At 38.4% G+C, this 12,712-nt stretch overlaps 1 protein-coding gene across 1 annotated transcript in view; it reads right to left on the reverse strand.

Annotated features, from left to right (window-relative positions):
• Nucleotides 1–1,833: 1,833 nt before the first annotated feature.
• The window catches only part of LOC149211293 (putative disease resistance protein RGA4), a 30,840-nt gene continuing 19,961 nt past the window's right edge, over nucleotides 1,834–12,712 (reverse strand). The window contains exons 2-5 of the mRNA XM_089399247.1: nucleotides 12,188–12,337; nucleotides 11,831–12,139; nucleotides 11,074–11,707; nucleotides 1,834–2,387 (exon numbers count right to left, since the gene is read on the reverse strand). Of these exons, the coding sequence (XP_089255373.1) occupies nucleotides 1,834–2,387; nucleotides 11,074–11,707; nucleotides 11,831–12,139; nucleotides 12,188–12,337 (1,647 nt within the window). The remainder of the gene's footprint in view (nucleotides 2,388–11,073; nucleotides 11,708–11,830; nucleotides 12,140–12,187; nucleotides 12,338–12,712) is intronic.

Below are 12,712 nucleotides of genomic sequence, written 5' to 3' on the forward strand. Positions count from 1 at the left end.
GGAGGCTGTGCACAGGGACACCACTTCTTGGTTGATCTTGGAGGAAAGAGATGGCAACACCTACCAATACTATCACATGCCATTTATAGAACCTAGAATATGAACAATCTCCACACAGTGTTTTGCTCATTTTTTGCACTTTTGGATCACAGACAGATGAAGGCATATAAAAGGAAATAGAAAAGACAAGACTACACCAGGTTGAAGGATAGCTAAAGGCCAATATTCAAGATTATACCATGCAACTCTGTATAAATACATTTGTTTAGCATGTACACAGGGTTAAAATATAAGTAACATTTTAATCACGCCCTTCACAGCTGAGAGTATTTGCAATGGACTCTGCTCAGTAAAGAAATGTATTATGGCTCTTTCAGCACAACCCCTAATAAATAAAACAAAATCACAGATTTTGAAAGTGACGCAACTGGTATTTCAGAAATTAAGGCGTCAGAAGCACTATATTCATAACAACACTAATTAAAAATATGTTAAAATATTTAAATCATAGTATATTTGTAAAAATATGCGAGGTGCACTTCGTTTATTCCAATGCATCGAGATGTAAAAGCAACATGTGGATGCTATTATAAATTATCTCCATGATAATCATGGAATCCAAATGAATTCAAATATTCAAAGGCAATGAGAGGGTAAATTCGAATCATAAATTTATAAAGTAAAATTCTAACATTATAACACGAAAAATGGCCATATATTTTCATTCGTAAATCGATTTCTTGATTTAACAAAAATCTTTTGGATGATATGGTGTCCTAAACATAAATGGATAAGTGTGATACACGTTATAACCCGGATACAAGCAACCATATTAATTTTTTTTAATTGATGACAGTCTCTCTCAAATAAGATAGCACTTGTTGCTCTGCAGCCTGGCTGCTTGAAATATAAGCTAAAACAAACTTTCCAAACATAAAAACAGCTTGTAATTACAAGTTTGACCATCTAAAATATAAAATTTAAATTGAAGCATCCTATTATAGAATTTATATCTCTAATTTCCTACTTCAATTATACCTGCTTTACATAACCATGCAACAAGTGTAGGATCATGGAAGTGTACTCTGATTTGTTGTTGTCAATTTTCATGGATTGCTATATCTTCTCTGTCAATTTCATCAATTGTAGGTTGATCGTATGGGGACACTCTGAGCTTAATATGGCGCTCTTTCAAAGCTAGTAGCCATTGACGTTCCCAAAGGTCAGGGGGGCTTACACTCCTCAGTAGCTCTACTTCTTCATGACTCTTGAGGCGCTCTAATCCTTGGGCTATATTTTTCAGTTCGTTGCACCATTTGAGTCTGAAATACTTTAACATTGGCATTGCTGTATCCTGCAACGGTGGAAACTTTTTCAAACCACGAAAATGGCCTACGATGAGCTCTTCCAGCTTTGGAAATGCCATACCTTCTCCAAATTCCACTGGAAACTCAATGCAATTGTCATTTTGTGATAAGTGTAACTTTTTCAGATTAACAGTCTTTTCTAGTCCTTTATAAGCATCGCCCATGGAGTTATCGTGTTGTAATTCCAGGTCCATCAAGTTTTGAAGTCCAGATATCCACCTGGGAAACACGCATCCAAGGAGGTGAACTGCTTTAAAATGTTCCATGACTTCCATGTCCTTAGGAAGAATGAGGCACGGACTAGTTTTACAATTTATGAAGGAGAGTCTCTGCATCCTTTTCATGCCCCCAAAAGTCCCCTCCTCCAGATGAATAGAAGAAGGTCCTGATGATGAGTCTAGTTTCAGACTCGAAACGTCGACTACAAAACATGAACACTGTGGAAAATCCGAACTCCTTTCAAAAATCACACCACAGTAATCTGCAAACTAAAATAGTTAACTTCTAATGATAGCTGTTGCAGAGGGGTCAAATCTTTGAGATCTCCCAATTGTAAGACTTTAGATTTGGCTTGGGCATTGGCAGGGGAATTGGATACAATAATTTTCAATTTCAGCGTCTGCATATGGTGGAGCCCTGATATTCCCTTAGGAAACCACTCCAAATATTCACAACTCTTCACATTTAGATATAGCATAGATTTGTGCTCTCCTATACCTGAATGCAGCTTTGTTAGCTTGGAACAACGACTCACATCGAGAAACTGAAGGCGCCTCAAACCAGTCATGAACTCTGGCAGCACTGAGATATCTGTTAGGGACAAATTCAAATGCCTTAAATGCTTTAATTTCCCAATAGATTTGGGCAATGAACTGATGGAAGTCTGACTTAAATCTAACACTCTGAGGTGTGTCAGATTGTTAAAGAAACTTGCAGATACTGTTGTGAGAGAGAAATTTTCAGATAACAGTAAAGTGCGGAGACCTGGACAGTGGATGTTCTCCTTGATTGCCGATAAATCTGTTGGAAATAATACTGAGAGGGAGGGTGAATCAGTATTATCAAATTCTTTTCAATATATCTTCCTTATTTATACTTTGAATAATTCTTCAAATATTGATCATTACTTTGTATGTCAGAATCATAAAATAATGAGCAGGAACAAAAAAAGCAATTAGTCACACAAAAGAACACCAGATATAAGGTGGAAACCCAATGTGGGTGAAAACCACCTGCTGCAATATGTCTCTATCTTCTTTTAATAAGAAACTCCTTTTACAATGATTTTTTACTGGTGCAGTCCTTTACCAGTACGCAGGCTACAACCTGCAGAGAGCTACAACTCTCTCTTTCGTTTTCCAGTCTCTCCTGGAAGGGAGCTACAACCCCCTACTTCTTTTCTTTCAAGGACCGCTTTTCATTAATTTTCAAACTGGATCCAGGAACATCAAAAACCCATCAACTACACTTGCATCATCAATCTCTGATTTCACCAAATCCAACCCGCATACAGATCTGCAAATATTTCCTTATAACTTTGTAGTTGTTACATCAGACATACCTAGATCATAACATGTGTAAAATAAACATGCATCAATAATTCAGACCCAGATTATTAGATTTATAGATCAAGCATATGCCACATATCACAGATCAAAATCATATAGAGATACCACTATTCCAGCCTTCAGATTTTGACCCATCAATAGAACTTATCCTTCTCCTTACGCTTAGGTTCCTTCTTCATTCAGATCCAGATCTGCACCATAACCCAATCACAATATTCCAGATCTAGCACTTTATCAGATATTCGATAATTTAGAAGTTGCCTTGCCAAATGATCTCCTTCCTCTTTTATAGCCTTAGTCCTTTCTCAATACCACGGTCCAAAACCATAGGATCAAAAAACTGTTGGACTAATACCATGAACCAACCATGAAAGTGCGTGAGATCAACACTTTTGGATGCAATACCACGGGCCAAAACCATAGGATCAAAAACTGTCGGACTAATACCATGAACCAACCATGAAAGTGCGTGAGATCAACACTTTTGACGAGGTACCATGGTCCAAAACCATAGGTTCAAATACCAAGGACTAACTACCATGGACCAAAGGTAAGTTCTCCAACATATACGCGCTTTTCCTTGCATGAAAGTGCGTACCACGGTCCAAAACCATAGGTTCAAATACCAAGGACTAACTACCATGGACCAAAGGTAAGCTCTCCAACATATACGCGCTTTTCCTCATAGGTTCAAATACCAAGGACTAACTACCATGGACCAAAGGTAAGTTCTCCAACATATACGCACTTTTCCTTGCATGAAAGTGCTTACCATGGTCCAAAACCATAGGTTCAAATACCAAGGACTAACTACCATGGACCAAAGGTAAGTTCTCCAACATATATGCGCTTTTCCTTGCATGAAAGTGCGTGAACTTTTTCTCTACATGAAATAAACTTTTCTCTGCATAAAAGTGCGTGAACTTTTCTCTACATGAAATAAACTTTTCTCTGCATAAAAATGCGTGAACTTTTCTCTACATGAAATAAACTTTTCTCTGCATATAAGTGCGTGAACGTTTCTCTACACTATAATTTATTATCTGAGATGAGTGGGTTGCCATCAAGTACAACATATGTATCATAATGCCAACAATCTCCCCCTTTGGACTTGATGGCAACAACAACCAATCACTCTCCCCCTTTGACATCAAGGGCAAAGGGTTATGCTCCCCCTGACTATAAACCAGATCTGCAAAGAAGAACCATAATCCATGACCATGAAAGAGATAGAGACGTATTGCAACAATATTCAGACCAACATCCATGATCTCCTTCTGTACTTCCTCCATAATGCCAACAATTCATGATATGCTCCCCCTGAACCTGTGCCATTCGATCTTTGACCAATCCGCAACCCAGCACATGTACGCATATACTTCAAATGAACCTTGCGTACAACCAACAATCAGAAGAGATTCAACAACAAGATGATGCATCAACAACCCCCAGCTTTTGCCTGAGGTATTCAAAGGTCTCCCTAGGCAATGGTTTGGTGAGTATATCAGCAACCTGTTCCTTAGAAGGAACATACTCCAACTTGACCTTTTGTTCAAGCACTTGTTCCCGGAGAAAGTGATACTTGATTGGTATGTGCTTGGTTTTTGAATGCATGACTGGGTTCTTTGAAATGCTGATTTCACTTGTATTATCACATAAGATGGAGATGGGTGGTGTACAAGTGATTTAAAAATCCTGCAAGGTCTGCATCATCCAAAGGAGTTGAGTGCAACAAGATGCAGCAACAACATATTCTGCTTCAGCTGTAGACAAGGCAATCGAACTCTGTTTCTTGCTGAACCAAGATACTAATTTGGAACCCATAAAGAATGTACCACCACTTGTGCTTTTCCTGTCATCCACACTTCCGTCCCAATCTGCATCTGTATAAGCATGAAGTGTGAGATCTGTATCTCTAGGATACCATAAGCCATAGTTTTGAGTCCCTTGAAGATATTTGAAGATTCTCTTTACTGCCTGAAGATGAGTTTCCTTTGGATTTGCTTGAAATCTTCCAACTATTCCCACTGCATGCATGATGTCTGGTCGAGTACCTGTCAAATAAAGTAGACTTCCAATCATAGATCTGTAAGTTGGTTGATGCACTGCTGCTGATTCATCATTTGCACTGAGGTTACATCCTGTGACCATGGGTGTACATACTGGTTTTGCTTCTTCCATACCATATTTCTTCAAAATCTGCTTGAGATACTTGGTTTCAGACAAGAAGATCCCTCCTTCATTTTGTTGGATTTGCAAACCAAGAAAATATGTCAATTCTCCAAGCAAGGACATTTCGAATTCTTTCTGCATCACCAAGGCAAAGCTTTGACTCATAGATTCTTCATTGCTACCAAAGATAATGTCATCTACATACACAACAAGTATTAGCAATTTGTCATTTTCAATTTTTATATAAAGATTGCTATCTGCTGATCCTTTTGAAAAACCTTGTTGATGAAGATATTTGTCCAAACGATATTACCAAGCCCTTGGAGCTTGTTTAAGACCAAAGAGAGCCTTTTTCAATCTGCATACGAGATTTGGATCATTTCCAAGAATGAAACCATCTAGCTGCTCAATGTATACTTCTTCTTCTAAGTCTCCATTCAGAAAGGCTGATTTCACGTCCATTTGAAATACTTTGAACTTTTGAAAGCTTGAGAGAGCAAGGAACATTCGGATGGCCTCAAGTCTTGCAACGGGAGCAAAAGTTTCCTCAAAATATATTCCTTCTTGCTGCGCATACCCTTTACAGACAAGTCTTGCCTTGTTTCTAATTACTTCCCCATTTTCATTCAACTTATTTTTGAAGACCCATTTTGTCCCTATAACATTCTTATCCTTTGGTCTAGGAACCAACTCCCAAGTGTTGTTCTTTTCAATCTGCTCAAGTTCTTCATCCATTGCTTTGACCCAACATTCATCTTTGCATGCCTCTTTTACATTTTGTGGTTCAGTGGAGGAAAGTAATGCCAAATAGCTTGAAGCTTCTGCAATTGTTCTTCTTGTTTGTACACCTGCTTCTTTTTGCCCCAAAATATGAGATTCTGGATGATTCTTCTGAACGTACTGGGATGGAGTCTTCTCTTCTATTCTTATCTGTTCCTTTGGTGCTCCTTGAGGTTCTTCTTCTTCATCATTCTGTCTTTGAGGGTAGTCTTCATCTTCTTAGATATTTTCATGATTTACTTGCCTAGGAATGTATCCCTTTTCATCAACCACTACATCAATGTTGTCAACAATTCTTCCAAGTCTTTTATTGTAGCACTTATATGCTTTACTATGTGGAGAATAACCAAGAAGAATGCCTTCATCTACTCTAGGTTCAAGTTTGCCAAGTTGCTCATCAGTATTCTTAATATAGCATTTGCTCCCAAAGATTTTGAAGTGCTTTACCGAAGGAGTCTCACCATACCAAAGCTCATGAGGAGTTTGAGTGCTGTTCACTCGGACATTTGTTTTGTTGAGAATAACAACTGCAGCATATGCGGCTTCACCCCAGAGAGTTGCGGGAGTTCCAGACTCATCCAGCATAGCACGAGCCATTTGTTGGACTGTTCTGTTCATCCTTTCCACCACTCCATTTTGCTGAGGAGTTCTAGCTGTAGAGAATTCTCTTCTTATCCCATGTTCTTCACAGAAATCAAAAAATTCATTTGAGGTAAACTCCCCACCTCTGTCAGACCTGAGGCACTTAATTTGGTAACCTGATTCATTTTCAACCAAGGCTTTGAAGGATTTGAATTTCTCGAATGCTTCGTCTTTTTACTTCATAAGTCCTAACCAAACAAACCTGGAGAAATCGTCAATGAATAATATCAAGTATTCTTCTCCTCGAGGTGTCCTTTTCCTAAATGGACCACATACATCTGTATGGACTAGCTCAAGAGGCATGCTAGCTGATCCTTCCTTCTCTGGAAAGTTAGTTCTGGTTTGCTTTCCAAACTGACATGATTTGCATATGGTGTTGTCTGGAATTTTGATATCTGGAAGACCACGAACTGCCTGATATTTGCATGCTTTCCTTATTTGTGAAAAGCTTAGATGCCCCAACCTCCGATGCCATAACCAGTGCTCATCATCCTTGCTCAAATAGCATTGTTGTTGTCCTTCTTCAAATATGTATAGATTATTTGGAGTTCTTCTACCTTTGATCACTGTTTTCCCTGTATCAAGATCACGAACGCTACATCCATTTGATCGAAATATTACCTTGGTTCCTTGATCGCACATCTGACTGACACTCAGAAGGTTATGCTTCAAGCCATCAACATACAAAACATTTCCAGCTTTGACCTTTTCTTTTAACTGAGCTGTGCCTTTTCCTTTTATAGCTGCTGGAGTATCATTTCCAAAAGAAACTTTCTTTCCCTTTTCTAAAGCAGAATATGATTCAAGTTTTTCTTTATCACCTGTCATATGCTTCGAACATCCACTGTCGATGTACCATAGATTTTCTTGTCCCTCTGCATAAAAGGCTATCCCACATCTTTCTGTTTGTGGTTCCTTTATTCTCCATGTTCTGGTGCTTGAGGCTTGTTCCTTTGTCTGCTGAAACCTGCTCCTGCATTCAGAATCTTCATGACCAAAGTTATTGCAAATAGAACATTCAACTTCATTTTCAAGAGCCGAAAAGTTGTTATAGGTCCTTTTTGTAATCCCGATCATACTTCTTTGTTTTTGAGCTTCTCTAGTCATGATTGTTTTATATGCAACACATTGAGCTACTTTGTGACCAAAGTTATGGCAAGAGAAACATTGCCCATTGAAGAAACTTCTGCAATTATCGAATCTACCGGCCAAATGATTGTAATTTCTATTGTCATCCATTCTTGAAGCAAATTGAGAATATTTTACCTGTGGCTGGTTGTAGCTTTTGTTCATCCTTAAGACAGATTGCCCCTGGTTTACCTGATAGTCTTTGTTCATTCTTGATGTAATTCGTCCCTGCTTTACCTGGTGATCTCCATTGTGCTTTTGCTCATTCCTTCTTGCTGCATCAAGATAACTCTTTGAGGTGGATGCTTGAGATGTTTCTCCATTATACCCCAGACCTGTCTTGTTTAGTGGAGAACGCTGTACATTGATGATCTCATCCAGAGTTTCAGATCCTTTGACAAACTTAAGATTAATAGCCTTTGTTTTCTCAATTTATTTTCTAAGGCCAACAATTTCACCTTCTAAATTTTCAAGATATTTTTCTTTTTCATCAATTTGAAATTGTAGAGTATCAATGATCATATTCTTTTCTTCTATACATGTCTTAAGTCTAGAAATCTCTTCATGAAAACTATCCACATCTATAGCATCCATGTAATCATCATCTTCAAAGGCCATTAAAAGTTTATAGTCATTACCTCGTTCATCTTCATCACTGTTTGATAGACCATCACTGTCTTCATGAGTGTAGTAGCTTTTCTTATTTGCATTCTGTTTCTTGTTCCATCTAATAGGTTCCTTTCCCTTGTCGATCTTATCCTTATGAGGACATTTGGCAGCATAGTGACCTACTCTTCCACAAGAAAAGCATTTGAAGGGTAACTTACCTCTGAACCGTCCAGCACCCCGTTGAAGATTTCTGACAAAATTTGATTCTTCTTCTTCTTCTGACCCATGTCCTGATTCATAGTACTCTCCTTTACCTGAAGCCTTGAAGGCAGCTTCTTTCCTGTCAGATGGACCTCCTTTTCTCATTTCATAAGCAGTTAGAATTCCATGTAGTTGTGACATTTTAAGATGTTGTAGATTCTCCTTTTCTTCTATAGCAGAAACTTTAGATTCAAACCTAGGTGACAAAGATCTTAGAACTTTTTCAACCACAACAGCCTCTTTTATTTCTTCACCCAAATTTTTCATACAATTAACAATCTCATCCACACGAAGAAAATAGTTAGCCACACTTTCATCATTATACATTCTGAGATTCTCATACTAAATCCTGAGGGTTTGAAGTTTTGCACGTTTTACCTGTTCATCTCCTTCGTAGCTCAAAACAATCTTGTCCCATATTTCTTTTGCAGATTTATATTGCATAACCTTCACGAATTCAGATTGAGATAGACATCCTAGAAGAGTATTAACTTCCTTTGCATTTGTTTCATATTTCTTCTTCTCAGCTGAATCTGTAGGAGTAGCTGATGGAAAAGTATACCCTGTTTCTATAATGTCCCATACTTCTGTACCCAAAGATTGAAGATAGGCAGTAACTCTTACCTTCCAATATACGAAGTTTGTCCCATCAAAAATCGGTGGCCTGATTGATGCTTCCCTCTCGTAGTTGCTCATGATGTTAGATCTTCCTTCAAGCGATCAAGCTTCTTCAGAAGGACCTGCTCTGATACCAATTGTTGGAAATAATACTGAGAGGGGGGGTGAATCAGTATTATCAAATTCTTTTCAATATATCTTCCTTATTTATACTTTGAATAATTGTTCAAATATTGATCATTACTTTGTATGTCAGAATCATAAAATAATGAGCAGGAATAAGAAAAGCAATTAGTCACACAAAAGAACACCAGATATAAGGTGGAAACCCAATGTGGGTGAAAACCACCTGCTGCAATATGTCTCTATCTTCTTTTAATAAGAAACTCCTTTTACAATGATTTTGTACTGGTGCAGTCCTTTACCAGTACGCAGGCTACAACCTGCAGAGAGCTACAACTCTCTCTTTAGTTTTCCAGTCTCTCCTGGAAGGGAGCTACAACCCCCTACTTCTTTTCTTTCAAGGACCACTTTTCATTAATTTTCAAACTGGATCCAGGAACATCAAAAACCCATCAACTACACTTGCATCATCAATCTCTGATTTCACCAAAGCCAACCCGCATACAGATCTGCAAATATTTCCTTATAACTTTGCAGTTGTTACATCAGACATACCCAGATCATAACATGTGTAAAATAAACATGCATCAATAATTCAGACCCAGATTATTAGATTTATAGATCAAGCGTATGCCACATATCACAGATCAAAATCATATAGAGATACCACTATTCCAGCCTTCAGATTTTGACCCATCAATAGAACTTATCCTTCTCCTTACGCTCAGGTTCCTTCTTCATTTAGATCCAGATCTGCACCATAACCCAATCACAATATTCCAGATCTAGCACTTTATCAGATATTCGATAATTCAGAAGATGCCTTGCCAAATGATCTCCTTCCTCTTTTATAGCCTTAGTCCTTTCTCAATACCACGGTCCAAAACGATAGGATCAAAAAATTGTTGGACTAATACCATGAACCAACCATGAAAGTGCGTGAGATCAACACTTTTGGATGCAATACCACGGGCCAAAACCATAGGATCAAAAATTGTCGGACTAATACCATGAACCAACCATGAAAGTGCGTGAGATCAACACTTTTGACGAGGTACCATGGTCCAAAACCATAGGTTCAAATACCAAGAACTAACTACCATGGACCAAAGGTAAGTTCTCCAACATATATGCGCTTTTCCTTGCATGAAAGTGCGTACCATGGTCCAAAACCATAGGTTCAAATACCAAGGACTAACTACCATGGACCAAAGGTAAGTTCTCCAACATATACGCGCTTTTCCTCATAGGTTCAAATACCAAGGACTAACTACCATGGACCAAAGGTAAGTTCTCCAACATATACGCACTTTTCCTTGCATGAAAGTGCGTACCATGGTCCAAAACCATAGGTTCAAATACCAAGGACTAACTACCATGGACCAAAGGTAAGTTCTCCAACATATACGCGCTTTTCCTTGCATGAAAGTGCATGAACTTTTTCTCTACATGAAATAAACTTTTCTCTGCATAAAATTGCGTGAACTTTTCTCTACATGAAATAAACTTTTCTCTGCATAAAAGTGCGTGAACTTTTCTCTACATGAAATAAACGTTTCTCTGCATGTAAGTGCGTGAACTTTTCTCTACACTATAATTTATTATCTGAGATGAGTGGGTTGCCATCAAGTACAACATATGTATCATAATGCCAACAAAATCAATTTTAATCACTGAAATTCTACGCAAGCCCCTGCAATATTTTACTGGTAATTTTTCCCATTGTTCTAGTGGGTTTAACAAGCATTTAGTTTGTTTGAGGGATTCAGAAATAGCTAAATCATGAAACAAGTCATGAATTTTACAACGCTCTACTCGATCATCCCCACCAACTTGTGAAACTTCTATTAAACATCGATCAATAAGTTTGTCTATGTACGAATGTCCTACATCGTATGCGTCCTGGACTTGGGAAGAAAAAAGTCCTTGACCAATCCACATATATACAAAATATTCACATTCTATTTCAACACCTTTGGGAAAAAGTGAAAAATACAGAAAACACGGCTTGAGATCAGCTGGCAAAACCTCGTAACTTAATCTCAGAAGGGGCACAACCATGTTGCTCATTGTGTTGATAACCCGTCCCATCCCATTCCAGTCATTAGGAACCCGCCGTACTCTTGCCATAGATGCTGCTATTGTTTTGATAGCCAACGGCAACCCACCACATTTTGCTAAAATAAGAAGGATGGTGCCTTTTGGCAGCTCCGGTGGAGGAAGGTGGTCTGGACAGTCTGGGAATGCATGAATGCAGAACAGCTCCCACCTCTCTTCTTCAGATAAATTCTTCATGTCATGGATACGAAGCTGATCCTGCAAATCTGTTGCAACTATTCTATGATGGGTGGTGACTATTCTATGACGGGTGGTGATGATAATCTTATAATCGCTTTTGATTGGCCAAACAATCCTCTCAAGCAACTCAATTAGAACTTCCTTATCCCACACATCATCGAAAACAAACAGACACCGTTTTCCTTCTAAATCACCAAAGAGCTACTTAATCTTTTCCTTGCTGATATCCTTAAGTTTTATAGGCCTTCCCATTTGGTTGAGTACATTCTCAAGATCCAATTTCTGAGATACTACCACCGAAAAACAATGGTCAAAATGTTGATCAACTCTCTCCTGGTTAAAGACACTTTGGACCAGAAGAGTTTTGCCTTGGCCTCCCATGCCCACAACGGCAATCAACCGAGGGCCGTCCAAGTCCTTCACTATCAAATCAGTAATCTTTTGAATGTCAACTTCCATGCCCACAGGATGAACAATGGCATTCAATCTTTCCTTTTTGACTTGTGAATTAGATTCAAGACGAGCATTCACATCTAGGAGAGAGGCAACATATTTGAGATATTTGGCACTCAACTTTTTCTTTGTAATCCCCTCATTTAACTACTTCATCTTGCGCCCCACCTTATGATGGAAGATGGGGTTCCAAAAGCTCCCACCTGCTTGGCATTCCTCCACCATGTCGACAGCATCGTCCAGAAAATCCTCAAGTTTCTCAAGCCAATTGCAAACTGAAGTGGAGTTCTTCTTACCTTCAGCGTCTTTCAGCAGCGACTAAATGTTCTCAAGCTCATCACAGAGGCTGTCGAAATCCTCCCCGAAACTACTAATAAGAGACACCTCTTCTAAAAAATATTCAGAGACCATTGAAGTTAGTTTGTTGGAATTTAATTCCAACTGCAACATAAACCGCTGGACAGAAATCCGATTTGCTGTAGATATTCCAGACTGTTGGATGCCTCAAAGTCGTGCTTGATATTTTCCACATTAATGTGCATTAAATTTTCAGCATTAAATTCCCCTGCAACAGCCGACTTCATTTCTTCAAAAGGCATCACCGCTTACTGCATTCAATACGCAGATAAGCTTTAGAAGATATTTGTATTTTTTTATTATTTAAAGTCAAATATGTTTTAACATATAAATGTA

The sequence above is a fragment of the Pinus tabuliformis genome, chromosome 1_2, assembly GCF_031772625.1.
Source record: "Pinus tabuliformis cultivar Carrire ecotype Pingquan chromosome 1_2, CPIR1, whole genome shotgun sequence".
Classification (NCBI taxonomy): domain Eukaryota; kingdom Viridiplantae; phylum Streptophyta; class Pinopsida; order Pinales; family Pinaceae; genus Pinus; species Pinus tabuliformis.